Consider the following 17,277-nt stretch of genomic DNA (forward strand, 5'->3'; position numbering starts at 1 on the left):
TTTAATTTTGATAAAGATAGCGTTACGTATGTAGACAGGACCAACACCACATATAGTTACGTGCAACCCCTACAGAACTGAGGGGTTGCATGATTCCCTTAAAGTTTACGACCAAAACTGTGATATATTCGCCAAAGGAATTTGAATATTGGGTTGAATTGCCAGAATATTCTGTGTAAAACAAAACACACCATTTGTCATTGTATGAGACTTTAATTGGGTCTCACTTTGAATATTGTACCCAATTTTGATTCCCTTACATGGTGGGTGAGACAGAGACTTTGGAAAAAGTTCAGAAGAGCTTCACTAGAATGATACCAAGCTTAAAACATCTTAGTTACCCAGGTACGGCTCACAAGTTAATTCTGTGTACTTATGTAGACTTATGAGCTAAATAATGGTGGGATTAAAGTGTATTTATATTCACAGATTTTTCAAATACAAAGGCTGGGGTGGACATAGGTCATGTGTTGAAGTAACACACTGCAGGCTAGGTTAGGCGTCAGGAGTTCTTTTTACTCCAGAGGCTGGTTTAGCACTGGCCGAAATAGCTGGCTTTGAAAGCAGACCAAGGCAAGCCAGCAGCACGATTCAATTCCCGTACCAGCCTCCCCGAACAGGCGCCGGAATGTGGCGACGAGGGGCTTTTCACGGTAACTTCATTGAAGCCTACTTGTGACAATAAGCGATTTTCATTTTCACCTATGGAACAAGTTTCCGACACATACCACAAGTAATAGTTTGCTGTCTACCTTCAAAAGAGAGCTGGACCAGTGTTTTGCTGAGGCGGAGATCATTGCACCTAAAAGACAGATGGAATACTAAGTAATAATTGTAATGGTCATTGTGGTTGCTTAAGGAGATCAGAGAGGATTTTTTTCAATTCCATCCCCACTCCCAAATCATAATAGTGCAGAGCAGCTCCTTGAACCAGTTGGTCCAATTTCATCCATTATGTTCATATGGATTATGACTTTTTGTTAAAAAGGCAAACAAAGAAATTGAGTATATTCCCTCAATGTGGATGAGACACAAACAAAACGGTAACTCAATTTAATGTATTTGAGATGAATTTAAGGGAACATGCAAATCTCCCTGCTGCAAATAAATATGTGGGACATAGGTCCAAACAAATAGAATATGTGTGGGAATATATGAAGTATTAACTTGTGTATGTGGCACTGAATGATACCATAGATAAACATACTTTCTCTTTATCTCTGGTTTTAAATCTATCCGTTCACAATGCCTCGCGAGATCTAACATGATCTCACGAGCCATTGCGATGTAAATCCGGCCTATGATGGGCGATACCATCTTTACGCAAATCTGACCAAGGTTCCTTAAACTGCACTTTCCAAACCCATGACCACTACCATCTAGAAGGACAAGTGCAGCAGATACCTGGGAACCCCACCACCTGGAGGTACCCCTCCAAGTCACTCACCATCCTGACTCGGAAATATGTCGCTGTTCCTTCACTGTCGCTGGGGCAACATCCTGGAACTCTCTCCCTAACTGCACTGTGGGTGTATTACACCCGGAGGACTACAGCGGTTCAAGAAGGCAACTCACCACCACCTTGTTAAATGGCAACTAGGGCAATAAATGCTGGCCTAACCAGCGACGCCCACATCCCATAAATGTGTTTTTTAAATGTAAATTTTCTACGTGACCATTATCGGAAATTATAAATTAGCAAAGTAAAGCTTTACTTTTGAGATGACTAGTATATTATGTGGAATTATGGAAGGGAGTTGGAATATTTAACGGTAATTTCTGTGATTTACTATGAATTAACTTATTAGCTTTGACACAAGTCCTTTGGTGATATGAGTGGCTTACTGCACGTCTCATTTTGACTGTAAGAAGATATGTACAAAGGCAATTTGAACTCCAAAAATTCATCGTGTTGAATAGGTCTCAAAATACTTTGGAAATCTTTTGATTATGTACACATGAATATATTATCAGCCAGTGGTCTGGCTTGAAAGAAAACATGTTGAATGCTCCATCTCTCGGGTTTCATGCATGTGCATTTGCAAGGTAAGTACGGATGGACCCCCACACCCCAGGCATTTTTTTGTCAAGAATGGAGGTGATCATTGAAAGGAAGAAATTAGAATAGTCACTATTTCCAACTTGGAACTGTGAGCTGTTAATTAAAACACTGTACTGGTGTTGGATTTTATTCTAGTGTAACTGTACCTTTGTGCAAAAGTGCATTAATCACTTTGCAGCCCAAGTGCTGAAATGTGTTGGTAGCAGGGCCAGTTAAGATCAGTATGAAGTAGACAAATTACTTCTATTGCCGCTATCTTACATTTGGAAGAAAGGAGGGAACTTGTGCTTATCTTTAATCAATTTAGTGATGGAATTCTACAAATGATTAACTAAAATTAACTATTAAAATGGTATGATAAACTGGAATGTGGTGTTTGTAAGTGAGTCCTGGGTCGCTTGGAAACTCAAACCCAGCCTTTAAGGATGAATTAACGTGCATCATAATTAAATCATCAAGCGCTCCCTTATTCTTCAGATAGTAACAGTAAACCATCGTCATTTCAGGAAGATCATCTTTCTTGTCAAGTAACTGACATGCTAATTAACCTGTTGAGATCCTCCAGTGGAAGAGCATTTAAAACTGCCAGACTTGGTATAGAAGTTCAGAACATTTACTTATCTTCTCGTGATCTGTTGGTAATGGCTTCTTACTTACTGTAGGTTTACCTTTACTTACAGAATAGAATATAAGCCCTTATTTAACATTATAGTTGTTGAACCACAAAAGACATAATGATGAAAGTAAAGTTATGTGTGCACACAGTCCCCTGACATAAATTGTTTTTCACAAAAACTAATCGAGGTAAACTGAACTGCATTTCAAAAGAACACCAATAAAACGCAAAGGAATAAGATTTAATACACGTTAAAAATGTAGCTCAGAACTTCAGTTGAAGTATTTTTCAAGGGACTGATTTAATGGGAAAAAAACAGAGTCCCGTTGTGGGCACGTTTAGCGGGCTGTTTGCCGATGCTTGCATTGCTGAGAACAACCCCGCTATTAAACTGGACTTGTTTTTTTGGGGGGGCCTCAGCAAAGAACGTACTGCCAAGGCCGCACTTATCTTCATTTCCTGCGCCGAGGAGCTCCACTCGCCCGTGCAGGAAGAGATCGGGGTGCCATTTTTAAATGGCGCGGCGATCTCTCGATCCTCCTAATGCCCCAAAAAGGGGGTGCTCCATCCCCCCCTCATAAGGGCAGGGCACCCCTGGGCTCTATCCCCGGCACAGGCAAGATGCCACCTGGGCGCCGTGGCACTGCTAGCCCAGCACCCTGGCAGTGCCCATGCCAGCCTAGCAGTATCGCCTGGACAGTGTCAGGGTGACATCGATGTGGCAGTGCCAAGGGATCTGGTGGCATCAGCAGTGCCAGAGTATCACGCTGCCCAGAGGCCAACCACCCGGAGGCCTACAATCGACTGGGAGATCCCTCTTGCGCGATTTACCGCCCGCGTTGCACCCGAGTGGGGAACGATATGGCCGTTAAATTGCATCCCAAGAGGGATAGCACTAGGACTGCGGCGCTGAGGACCCAGGTTCGAATCCTGGCCCCGGGTCACTGTCTGTGTGGAGTTTGCACATTCTCCCCGTGTCTGCGTGGGTTTCACCCCCACAACCCAAAGATGTGCAGGTTAGGTGGATTGGCCACGCTAAATTGCCCCTTAATTGGAAAATTTAAAAAAATAATAATTTGGTATTCTAAATTTTTTTTTAAAAATTGCGTCCCAAGTCTTTTGCCAATCCCAATATTTTCTATTCCTATCTTGAAATTATTGAGTTCTGATGGGGTGCAAGCAGCCGTCTATTGTCGCATTCACATAGTCGCTCTTCATGTATGACTGTATTGTTAAGTGTAGCATTACTGTTGAACTGATTGTCTACTGACTTAACATCCATGCAGATGTATAATTCCTGGCAGTACTGTATGATTATTGTTCAAAAAAATAACCTGCATTCATGTGGCACTACAAAAGTATCTTAAACGTACCAAAGTGTATAATAAATCACATTGTGCAATTACTGTTGTTATCTGTGAAAATGCAGAAGCTAGTTTTCTCATTGCAATGTCCCACAATGACAATGAGATGAATAATCACTTGATTTGAGTTTGGTGATGGTAATTGAGGAAGCAGTGATGTTTAGAACACTGGAAGAATTAGCTGCTAAGTGTGACTAATACTGGCACAGGACTTAGGAAGAAAATCTCAGTGTGCAAGATCATGAGACTGAAGTCTCTGCCATTCATAATGGAGTTGACAGAGGGAAGGAACATTAGAATTGGGCATCTGAGCTAGGCTTCAGGCCTGGATGAGGTTGCAGAGGTTGGCCGATAAATCTTGAAGAGGTTGGTAGATAAAGAACAATAATGCTGATGGAGGCAAGTGTAGGGTAAGGCATGAGTTCCTGATTGGGGTGAAATTTTTGTGTGGAACAACTTAAGATGTCGAAGAAGTAGAGCCTTACGGTGCCAAAGGTGCTCAAAAATATTATTTTTCTGAATAGGATATTGTTTAGACTCATTAGTCTGCTTAATATACCTACTGTGCCAAAGTTGCCAAAGGGCAGGCTGTGATATAAAGGTACCATATTAAATCTATGACATTAAAGAGTAGAACTGCAAATAAAACAGAAAATGAAACCAGAAAATATAAAAATGTTATCGGGGGTTAAATGATGGAAAGATAAAGAGGCTATGGAAATACTGCATAAGAAATTGCTGGAGTTAAATAATTTAATTCATTGGTCAAACCTGTTTAATGAAAATTTGCTCACAGAGTAGATGGGGAATTTCACACCTAGTCTAGGATGTTAAAAGCTTTTTGATGCTTTTATACGTTAAACTTGAGCAAATTGAGGTGCTTTAACCTAGAGTCCTCAATTACACCGGAGACTTTGTATTGGTATAAATCTGTCCTAAATTTAATCAGAATTAAACTGCACTGATATAAATCTGGTATTAAAATTCACCCCCTCTTGTCTAAGGCAGAGCTGTTTTAAGATTGGCATCCCCAGTGTAAACCGACAAGCGGATCTGAAGTAGAAATAGTACGGATACTGCTAAACGCTTTGTCATCGGCATGTTTTACATTATGACCCTTTAAAGTTAATCTGGCCAGGACCTGGAGCAATTTGAAGCAGAAAAGCTGCAGGTCCCTGTATAAATAGGGCTCCAGAAACATTTATGACCTCAAATGGGCTTTATTAGGGGAATAGGAAGTGGTTTGCTGTTTGGGGAATTCTGTAAGTGGGTTATGATATAAAACAGCCTGATCAGTTTGCTGTTACAGGAGTGAATAGATATGGTGCATAGGGATTTTGTTCTTTAATTGGGTATGCATTTATATTGGTATGACCACACTTGAAAATTACCTGACATCTTGGTGACTAGCATTGTGGGTAAGGAAACAGTTCTTTAACTCGCTCTCAGGGCTTGCATTTGAATGTAGCAAAGACTGGTAGTTAACTTTTGTAAGTCTGACTAGGAGAACACTGAATCACATAGCCATCCCTGACATTACCATATCTGGTGCAATGCAGTTGGGCATATACCTGTGGCATCTGGAGCCACAGCAATAAAGGTCAACTTTGTGGACACTTGCAGGTATATGATATGATAAAAGTCTCCTTTCCTCGCTATACAGTTCTTAATTAATTGGCAAAAAGCAGTTAGTGCAATTACAGACTCAAAATAATCCTTAATGGGTATGAGTTCTATACCTTTTGTGGCATTAATTTGGCACACACGCCAGCAGGATGACTGGCGTGGAAACTAGAAATATCACTGGTAATTTTTTTTAGGTCAAGGCATGCTTGAGGCATTATAAAAGGGGCCTTTATTTTGCATCTAACCTGTGATATTTCTATTGTGGAAGTGGTTTGTGCTGACAGTACATTCAATCAATAGAAAGTACTATATTCTTTACCATACTCATCCCTCACTTTAAATTTCATCATTTGTCTTTAACTGGGTTGACTTTTACCCAGCGATGAGCCTAACAGGTTTTTGTGAAATTTAGCTTGAATGCTGCAGTATGTAAGAAGTAATTGGATACTCAATCTTTATCTTCCTTTCCCTCGGTTCCATCCGCAGAATCAACTGTAAATATGCATTGCATCACCCAGTTCTTTCACCTATTCTTGCTGCTTTTTTAAATTATGTATGCATCTTATGTAACATTTCTTTAGTCGTGATAACACTGAGCTTTAAGAGGCTGTATAAAGTACCAATTCTGCTATTGTTCATATTCATCATATTTATCCTTTCCCCAAATTTTCATGTAATTTCACATTTACGCCAACTATATGTGTCGGGGCCGGTTTAGCTCACTTGGCTTGACAGCTGGTTCATGATGCAGTGAGGCCAGCAGTGCAGGTTCAATCCCCGTACCGGCTGCCTTCTCAACCTTGCCACTCACCTGAGGTGTGGTGGCCCTCAGGTTAAATCCCCACCAATCAGCTCCTTCAAAGGAGAGGGAGAATGCCCTGCCCATATGAGGTTTTGGTGGTTTGGGGGGGAGGCAAGCTGAGCTCGTAAGTGCAGGAAATGAGTCCAAGTGTGGCATTGGTTGGGCTTCTTACCGAGATCCGTTAATAATAGGGTCGTTCTCGGCGCTGCAAGTACTGAGAAATAACGCACCCAAAACAAGACTCTTTTTTTCATTAAATTGCACCTGTTGAATACTTATCCTCATATTTTAGCTAATTTATACAAATTAGACAAAAGTAACATTGATGCCCAATTTTTAAGGCCTCCGTTTATAAAGCTGTGTTCCGAAGTACGTCCTTAGTGTTAAGTGTTACTGAGATGGGCACTTTCATGGAGGAACAATTTGCCTTGTCTGATGCAATCAGTTCATTGATTTGTGCAAGATAGGAAATTTTTTAAAAATGATATCTCTCCTCCATCATAATCTTATTATTGTCACAGGTAGGCTTACATTAACACTGCAATGAACGTACTGTGGAAATCCCTTAGTCGCCACATTCCGGTGCCTATTCGGGTACACGGAGGGAGAATTCAGATGTCCAATTCACCTAACAGCACGTCTTTCGGGACACCTGGTACCCTCTGCTGGGAGCATCAACAGACAATGTTGCAGCAAGTGTGGAGCCATTTTTCTCTGACTCTCACCAGGGGGAGGTGACCTAGCGGCAGTGGGAGAACTGCCAGAGGTCTAGCAACAGCAGTTAATTAGCATGACACTGGGAGATTCATAATGGTCAACGTTCAGTACCACGTACAGCCAATGGAGTCCCAGCCTCCACTACTTGTGATTGTTCCCAAGTTCCCTCGATAGTTGCTTTGTTAGACTGTTGGCTTGCAACATTGTGTCCCGTCAAAATAGCTATGAATGGGACATAAATGTGACATTAGGGTACCAATAAGTTCTGCTCTCCAACATCACCAATTAGGGAGTAAAGAGCCACAGAAAGATATGCAGTTGCTTGGCTGCCACCGTTGCAGCTGCGCGACTATAAAGGGTTGTACAAAGAAAATGAGAATCATTGCTCGTTATATTGAGCTAAACGTGGGCAGCACGGTAGCACAGTGGTTAGCACCGTTTCTTCACAGCACCGGGTTCGATTCCCGGCTTGGGTCACTGTCTGTGCGGAGTCTGCACGTTCTCCCCGTGTGTGCGTGGGTTTCCTCCGGGTGCTCTGGTTTCGTCCCACAGTCCAAAACTGTGCAGGTTGGGTGGATTGGCCATGCTAAATTGACGCTTAGTGTCCAAAGTTTAGGTGAGGTTACTGGATTGCGGGAATAAGGTGGAGGCGTGGGCTTAAGTCGGGTGCTCTTTCCAAGAGCCGGTGCAGACTCAATGGCCCGAATGGCCTCTTTCTGCACTGTAAATTCTATGATCTATGATCTGTGGGCAACCCAAACTTCACACAGTAATATGTGCCAGAATGTAAATAACAGGTATCCCTTGATGTTTGTAACTTGTTTCTCTTGCATTGATTTGGTATTTGTGCTACTCACTGACTACATTTTAATTCCACACAGAGCTTACCATGTTCCAAGTGGAAAGATATTAGCAGTCAAGGTAAGAGAAAAATTCTGTTATTTTTTTCAGTTGTTAAACAGTGTATGCGACTGTTAGATGTTTGAAATGCTCTTTTTGTTGGCATTATGCACATTGCACTGTACAGGCAGTTTTTACCTTTTATGAAATCCAAATTACTTTGTTCTGTCCCCCAGAGCCAACAGCACTGAGGCCAATTGCCATCCCTCTCGATCAACCAGCTCAGTATTATTTGGGGATTAAACCTGGTTACTTATGGTCTGTGTGGTTTAGTGCCACGCCAGGCAAAAAATAAATCCCTACCAGCTCAACATTGTAGATACTTTTGAGTAGTAGAGTATGATACAATGAAGTGTTTATGGTATTTGTCTCCGGTTTTGAATTGGATGTCCATCATGGGAAGTTCTTGCATTCAATAAATCTATGTATTTGTAGGCTACCATCAGGAAAAATGACAGAGAGCTGCCAGAATTCTTTAAAATCCAGTTCACCAACTTATTTCTTGGAAGGGGACCTGCTCCCTTTTTGCTTATTTCCCCAATGTCATTAACATTGTGAATTGTCACAGTGAACTGGGCTCGCAAGACACTGATTTATTTTTTTTAAAGGGTTAATACTACAAACAATATTTTAGAATATAAATACAAAGTTTCAGATCTCTAATCGTACTTGCTCTTACAGGAACAGTATCCTGTAGGTGCAGTTAAATGGAAGTTATGTACATCAATTATAAATTATGTAGTAGGTCACAAATTTGAAAGATGTATTCTACCTAATTCATTCAAGCTCCATTTACAAAGATCATATTGCCATTGACCCACAGGGGAAGATCAACTGGACATAATGTCCTTTAAAGAGGGCAGCACGGTGGCGCAGTGGTTAGCATTACTGCCTCACGGCATCGAGATCCCAGGTTTGATCCTGGCTCTGGGTCGCTGTCCGTGTGGAGTTTGCACATTCTCCCCGTGTTTGCATGGGTTTCGCCCCCACAACCCTAAGATGTGCAGGGTAGGTCGATTGGCCACACTAAATTGCCCCTTAATTGGAAAAATTAATTGGGTACTCTAAATCTATTTTTAAAAAAATGTCTTTTAAAGAAAGTTTTGTCCTGCATTATAATTTTAAGACATTTCTTCTTAATTCTGTTCTCTGATATATTGTTCACACATCATATTTTTCCAAGATTAGACACGCCGTACAAAAAAATGAAAAATTCTGACAATGAAATGATTTCTTGTTTGATAATTTCTGTCTGAGAATTGATCAACTATGACTCAAAATAAGCAGACACTTTCATACCCATATTACATAGCTGGCTGAATAACATCAGTCTATGCCCTTAACCTTAATTAGACTATTGAAAGGAGAACAGGAAAAAAGTCAGAGCTGATTATTTAAAAGTGGACCACACTGAGACAAAACCTAATTTTTGACGAAAGCTGCAATCTAGAAAAATATCTTGGAGATAGTAGGCCTCTGAAATTGAGTGCTTTTCTTAATCTCTCCACATTAGCAATGACAGAAATGTCCTTTTGAATAATTAGTCCTCGCCTGTGAATACTCTCAATCGGCATGCTTGAATCAGAGCAGATGAAAGACTGCTTGCTACTCGAGATGCATGTGTTTTTTTCCCTCGTGAATCACTGTTCATTTCCAACAAAATATAAAGAATGAAAATGAAAATCGCTTATTGTCATGAGTAGGCTTCAATGAAGTTACTGTGAAAAGCCCCTGTGAAAAGTTACTGTGAACGCAACATGGCATAGCAACATGCATGTCCTGATGCACAAGGATTCTACTGTGAAATTCTCAGTAAAATCAGGAATCTGTAACTTGCCTTAAGCAGACAGTTGGATAATATCACCTTATAATGGATTTAAAACTTGTGCATAGCTAAAGCAACCTTCTCGGGTGTATGTAGACAATCCAGTGGCACTCTTTAAAGAAGAGCAGCATAGTTCCCTTGGACCCTTCGATCAACACCGCCAAAACAGATTTGTTTGATTTGCTGTTTAAGGGACCTTGTTGGTTTTTAAAAATTAATTTACGGGATGTGGGCATTGCTGGTTAGGCCAGCATTTATTGCCCATCCCAAGTTGCCCTTCGACAAGGTGGTGCTGGGTTGCCTTCTTGCCTTCTTGAACTGCTGCAATCCTTCAGGTGTAGGTACACCCACAGAGCTCCAGAATGTTGCCTCAGCGACAGTGAAGGAGCGCCGATATATCTCCGAGTCTGGGTAGCGAGTGACTTGGAGGGGAACCTCCAGGTTGGGGTTCCCAAGTATCTGCTGCTCTTATCCTTCTAGATGGTAGTGGTCATGGGTTTGGAGGGTGCTATCAAAGGAACCGTGGCAAGTTACTGCAGTGCATCCTGTAGATGGTACACATGGCTGCTACTGTTTGTCGGTGGTGGAAGGTTTGAATGTTTGTGGAAGGAGGAGCAATCAAGTGGGCTGCTTTGTCCTGGATGTTGTCAAGCTCCTTGAGTTTTGTTAGAGCTGCACTCATCCAGACTGGTTACAGTGCAGCAATGACTTCACTTCAAAACTATTTTGTTGGCTATGAAATAATTTGGGATGCCCTGAGGTAGCATAAATGTAAGTTTACATCTAGTATGAATGCAAGTTTTTTTTGCTTTACGGTTTATTAAGGAACATAAATGGGAAATACTTTTATTTTTTTCTGTGGACTTCAGTTTTGTTTACATTTTCTGGAAAACTAGACTTCAGGCAAAAAAGGCTGCCTATTTTCAACATGTTTAGCCTCATGAAAACAGGACTCAGAATTTTATTTAAGTCACAACTTGTATACGTTTTCTAATACGTTTATCCTGCAATTTCATCAAAATCATAACTTCACTTGAATAAAAATCAGTGTTAAAAAAAATTCATTATTAGTGTCTCAAGTAGCTGACATTAATATTGCAATAAAATAGGGGCAGCATGGTGACACAGTGGTTAGCACTGCTGCCTCACGGCGCCGAGGTCCCAGGTTTGATCCTGGCTCTGGGTGACTGTCCGTGTGGAGTTTGTACTTTCTCCCCGTGTTTGCGTGGGTTTCGCCCCCACAACCCAAAGATGTGCAGGGTAGGTGGATTGGTCACACTAAATTGTCTCTTAATTGGAAAAAATGAATTGGGTACAATAAATTTAAGAAAAAGAGTTTATTCATTCTTCCTGTGTCTGTGTGGGTTTCACCCCCACAACCCAAAGATTTGCAGGGTAAGTGGATTGACCACGCAAAATTGCCTCTTAATTGGGAAAAAAAATGAATTGGGTATTTTAGATTTAATTTAAAAATGTAACTACTTCAAATGCTCTCCTAACAGATCTGCCATCCTCAAACCTCCATAAATTACATTGAATCCAACAGTGATCAATCACCCCTGTTTTTTGCTGAAAAAAAACATTGCAATGAAGTTACTGTGAAAATCCCCTAGTCGCCACACTCTGGCGCCTGTTCGGGTACACAGAGGTAGAATTCAGAATGTCCAATTCACCTAACAAGCATGTCTTTCGGGACTTGTGGGAGGAAACCGGCACCCGGAGGAAACCCACGCAGGCACAGGGAGAATGTGGAGACTCCACACAGACAGTGACCCCAAGCTGGGAATCGAACCCAGGCCCCTGGTGCTGTCAAGCAATAGTGCTAACTATGACGCCCATAATTCTGAACACAGATATTAATGCCAATGTTTAAAACAGACTAAAAATCTATCCAAATAACCTATTCTCTCCAAAATGGGAATTATTGTGCCTCCCAACTAGAAGTCCAGCTGTAGGCATAGAAATTTCTCCATTTAAATTTTAAAAAATAGACAAGATGTTTAAAATGTGTATATGTACAGATTTAATCAGGGTGTAATATAAAAAGGGGAAAGTAATAATTAGTCAATTGCAGTTTAATCCCAAATTATATTAATGTTTTGGTTGTGATTTTCTTCTTTAAGAGCAATGGGTAAATTGAAGTCTTCTCAAAATTTGTTGTGTGGTTTTGATTTTTATGTATATATAAAGAAAGGCAGGTAGTACTTACTTTTCTCTTAACCTTGACTACTGTTGGGCACAACGCAGCATTCAAATGCTTAATTTGATTAATCATTTATAAAGTAATCATGCATCTCATGCTGCAAAAGTACATATAAAGACAATTGTGTCAGCTAGGGATTATATAAGTAAATTAAACAGGAATAGTAGCTTAATTTGACCTGTGATTCTGCACTCCTTCCCTTAAGTGGAACGTGTGCTGCTCCTGCAAATAGACGAAGTCATCCATGTCAGCCAGTGATGAATTGCCTTATTTATACTGTATATTTTAATAGCCTTGCACTAATTTAAGTTGAGCACAAAGAGTAAATTATAATTCAGTCAGTTGACTGCTTGTATTTAACTTGACAACTCATCCTTGTTTGTCCTGGAGGTGTATTGGTGATCTGAGCAAATTTACTCAGGTACTCCACTCTCAGCCTTAAATGCTATTCCTATTAATTGAGGGACACTGGGATGTGTGGCGGTGAATTATTCCATTTTTTTTTCACCGGGAGACCCTGAGTTGAATTTTGTTGGCGAATGACTATTGATTCACAAGTATGTGGGTTTAAATTTTCCTTGGCAGCAGGATATTACACTTACAAGTCAATTTGAAGCTGCTTTTTATAAATCACCCTACAGCAAGGTAAAAAATGGGTTTCCACATGATCTCAAATATGTTCCCCCGCCATATAAAAAAAAAAGAAGGCTTTTGTGTGTCATGTTAACTGGTAATGTGCTGGTTGTCCTGGGTAACCAAAGTACATTTTCTGATTCAAGCTTTAATTTCTGTTTTAATGTCTCCTCTCTGACATCATAAACTACAACACGCACACACACACAGTGCTCCAGTTTGTCTTTTCATCGTCAATTCCAATTCTTGCTAAACCTCTGGCTTCCCATGTCCCAGAGGATTGATTATTTTAAAGATTCTCATGCACACCTTTAAATCCGCCCCCCCCCCCCCCCCCCGCGCACCCCCCCATAGCCTTGTTTCTCAACCTTTGTGATCTCTCCACATAACCACCTCTCATATCAGCCTGCTTCTCGTGTCCCCGTTTGCCCCATCATTGCAGCTGATGCTTTAGTCGCTGTGTCCCTGTCTTCCAGAACTCCTTCTCTTTTTAACTCTTAGTCTCTCTCTTGCTGTCAAAGAGTTTCCTGAGGACCTTTTTTCTTTTACTGAGCTTTCATTCTTCTGAATTCTTCACTTTCACAAGCTATGGCCTGGATTTTGCAGTTGTAGTGACTGGGAAACTGTCAGCATTCACCATCAATAGAAGGCAGCACGGTAGCATTGTGGATAGCACAATGGCTTCACAGCTCCAGGGTCCCAGGTTCGATTCCGGCTTGGGTCACTGTCTGTGCGGAGTCTGCACATCCTCCCCGTGTGTGCGTGGGTTTCCTCCGGGTGCTTCGGTTTCCTCCCACAGTCCAAAGATGTGCAGGTTAGGTGGATTGGCCATGATAAATTGCCCTTGGTGTCCAAAAATTGCCCTTAGTGTTGGGTGGGGTTACTGGGTTATTGGGAAAGGGTGGAGGTGTTGACCTTGGGTAGGGTGCTCTTTCCAAGAGTCGGTGCAGACTCGATGGGCCGAATGGCCTCCTTCTGCACTGTAAATTCTATGATCTATGATCTATGAATTGTGAAATTGCCAGCAGCCTCTGAAATCTGCAGATGCACAGTTAAATGCAGAATTGCAAAAGTTGCTGTCAGTTATTCCCTGTTCCTCCACAAGGTGCTCTGTTATTAAGTACTGCAGATTAAAATCTTTAGAAATAACTTGAATCGATGTGAACTTTCATTTTTTTATACTCAGTCTTGCTGTAGAAAGCTTGAAATATTTACTCCTTGTTAAATGAAGTGTAATAAGGCTTTTAGTTCAATTTAATTCACTTTATTATTATTCAAATAGAAATTTGTTTCGGCTGCATTGTTCATTCGTTAAAAAGCACATGAACGAATAATAAAAGAAAATGATTCTATCACAAAGATCTAACTTTATTTAAATATGTATTAAAATCTATTCCAATGCATTAAAGTAATCAGTGAGTCCTGCTCTGATTGCATATTCTCATCCGTATGCCAAAATCCTGTTCAAAGTTCTTATTTAGAAGGGCACAAACTAGTTCAGGAATTGATTTGTCCTGCATCTGAGGGTCTGCAGCCTTCTCCCTGAATGCATCCAACAATTAAACTGCGACAGGGGGGTGATTCTCATTGTTCATGACACTCTTTACTTCCATCAAAATTCTTCAAGAGCAGATTTCGACAAAAGAAATCATATATCCTTGCTGCCTGTTCCTGAACCCATAAATAATCTGCTTTTCTAAAACAACGATGCCAAGTGAAACATTCAAAAAGGATAGCATTCTCAACTACAGCCGCATGAAAGAGTTTCTTGATTGTAGGATCTACACAAAAGGATTTTAATTTTCTGAGATAGTATAACTATGTATGTCCCTTAGCCACCCCCATCTGTACACGGTTGCCTCCAATTCAACTTATCATCCACTTTGATGTCCAGATACTTGTACAGTAAGAAGTCTTACAACACCATTTAAAGTCCAACAGGTTTGTTTCAAACACGAGCTTTCGGAGCACGGCTCCTTCTTCAGGTGTAGTTACTTGTAGTTGTAGTTACTTGTAGTTGTAGTTAGTAATTATTTCAATATCCACTTTATGAATCTTCACAGGAATAATATCACTAACTGGCCTTTCCCTAAAATCAATAACTAGCTCTTTTGTCGTGTTTTCATTTAGTTTAAGGGAATTGTTTTGACACTATGTTGCAAACTTCTCCAGTGTTCCTGTAGTTTACTTTGTTATCATTGGTGAGACCCACAAGTACCGTATCATCAGCTTGCTTCAGGATCATTGTTGTTGTTGTACTCTGAATGACAGTAATTTATATGGAGGATAAAAAACAAAGGTAAAAGTACGCAACCCCGAGGAGATTCGTTTTTCATTAGCATGGGCTACATGTAAATCTCAAAGACTAACCTGTGAAATGAAAATGAAAATCGCTTATTGTCACAAGTAGGCTTCAATGAAGTTACTGTGAAAAGCCCCTAGTCGCCACATTCCGGCGCCTGTCCGGGGAGGCTGGTACGGGAATCGAACCGTGCTGCTGGCCTGCTTGGTCTGCTTTCAAAGCCAGCGATTTAGCTCAGTGAGCTAAACCAGCTCCTGTTGGGTCCTATTGGGAAGGAATTCACTGAACCAAAGTGGGAGAGTAGGATTTAACATCAGGATGTTTCAATTTTTCAAACTTGAATGGCTGCATGGTAGTAAAAGCTAAAAAGAGATCAACAAAGGTAGCACAAGCAGAATTGCTTAAACTATCCGTGTGTTTTGAAGCAGATGGACAAAGGTCAGAACAGCAGCATACATTGACTTATGAGATTGTTAGGCAAACTGTAACTTTTTTATTCTTTCGTGGGATGTGGTAATCACTGGCAAGGCCACCATTTGTTGCCCCATCCCTATTGGCCTCGAACTGAGTGGCTTGCTAGGCCAGTTCAGAGTAAATCACATTGCTGTCGGTCTGAAATCACATGTAGACCAGACTGGGAAAGGATGGCAGATATCCTCCCCTAAAGGACATTAGTGAAGCGGATGGTTTTTACAACTAGCAGTCTCATGCGTTCAATTCAAGATTTTATTAATTAAATTTAAATTCCACCAGCTACCGTAGTAGGATTTGACCCCCTCACCCCCTCCAAACATATGTTTGAGATCAACTGATCAATATGTGAAACAAGAGGATCTAAAAGACACTTTGACACAATACACTTGAAACACTTCAGGCAGCACATTAGCATAGTGGTTAGCACAATTGCTTCACAGCTCAGGGTCCCAGGTTCCATTCCCGGCTGGGTCACTGTCTGTGCGGAGTCTGCACGTTCTCCCCGTGTGTGTGTGGGTTTCCTCCGGGTGCTCCGGTTTCCTCCCACATTCCAAAGATGTGCAGGTTAGGTGGATTGGCCATGCCAAATTGCCCTTAGTGTCCAAAATTGCCCTTAGTGTTGGTTGGTTGAGTGGGGTTACTGGGTTATGGGGATAGGGTGGTGTGGGCTTGGGTAGGGTGCTCTTTCTTTTTTTTTATAAATGTTTTTATTCAGTTTTCATATTTTATATTGAACAAATTACAAATTGTTAGGAGAAAGAAAAAAGAAAAAAAACAAACACGCAAAAATTAACATACATATTTACAGGTAAGCATCTTCGTAGTAGTAACTGCGCCCCCCCCCCCCCCCTCAACATGTTTATTTAGTTTGGTTTTGGGCCTTAGCTAGCCATCGAACCCCCGTAACGAACCTGTAGCCCCCCCCCCTCCCGCTACCTTCCCCCGACTATTCTTCCTCTTGTACATTGGCCACAAATAGGTCCCGGAACAGTTGCATGAATGGCTCCCACGTTCTGTGGAAGCCGTCGTCCGACCCTCGGATGGCAAATTTGATTTTCTCCATTTGGAGAGATTCCGAGAGGTCGGACAGCCAGTCCGCAGCTCTGGGCGGTGCTGCTGACCGCCAGCCAAACAGGATTCTACGGCGGGCGATCAGGGAGGCAAAGGCAAGGGCGTCTGCCCTCCTCCCCAGGAATAGATCTGGCTGTTCTGAAACCCCGAAGACCGCCACTATCGGGCATGGCTCCACCCTCACTCCCACCACTTTGGACATTACCTCGAAGAAGGCTGTCCAGTACTCCACGAGTCTGGGGCAAGACCAGAACATGTGGGCGTGGTTGGCCGGGCCTCTTTGGCACCGTTCACATCTGTCTTCCACCTCCGGGAAGAACCTACTCATACGGGTTCTTGTTAAGTGGGCTCTATGTACCACTTTTAGTTGCGTCAGGCTGAGCCTTGCGCACGTGGAGGTGGAGTTGACCCTATGCAGTGCTTCGCTCCAGAGTCCCCACCCGATCTCCATCCCCAGGTCGTCCTCCCATTTCCTCCTTGTTGCGTCCAGTACGGTGTCGTCCCTATCTACCAGTCGGTCATACATGTCACTACAGTTCCCTTTCTCTAGGATACTTGCGTCCAGTAGGTCTTCCAGTAGTGTCTGTCGTGGCGGTTGTGGGTACGTCCTTGTCTCCTTTCGTAGGAAGTTTTTGAGCTGCAGGTACCGTAGCTCGTTCCCCCCAGCTAGCTGAAATTTCTC

The 17,277-nt window shown here is 41.7% G+C and overlaps 1 protein-coding gene across 13 annotated transcripts in view; it reads left to right on the forward strand.

Moving 5' to 3' along the window:
- map2k5 (mitogen-activated protein kinase kinase 5) overlaps positions 1–17,277 on the forward strand; it is a 338,825-nt gene that overhangs the window by 137,921 nt on the left and 183,627 nt on the right. For all 13 annotated transcript variants that reach the window (XM_038814887.1, XM_038814881.1, XM_038814883.1 and 10 more), the window contains one exon: positions 8,069–8,108. In XM_038814887.1, the coding sequence (XP_038670815.1) occupies positions 8,069–8,108 (40 nt within the window). The remainder of the gene's footprint in view (positions 1–8,068; positions 8,109–17,277) is intronic.

Source organism: Scyliorhinus canicula, chromosome 12 (genome assembly GCF_902713615.1).
Source record: "Scyliorhinus canicula chromosome 12, sScyCan1.1, whole genome shotgun sequence".
NCBI lineage: Eukaryota > Metazoa > Chordata > Chondrichthyes > Carcharhiniformes > Scyliorhinidae > Scyliorhinus > Scyliorhinus canicula.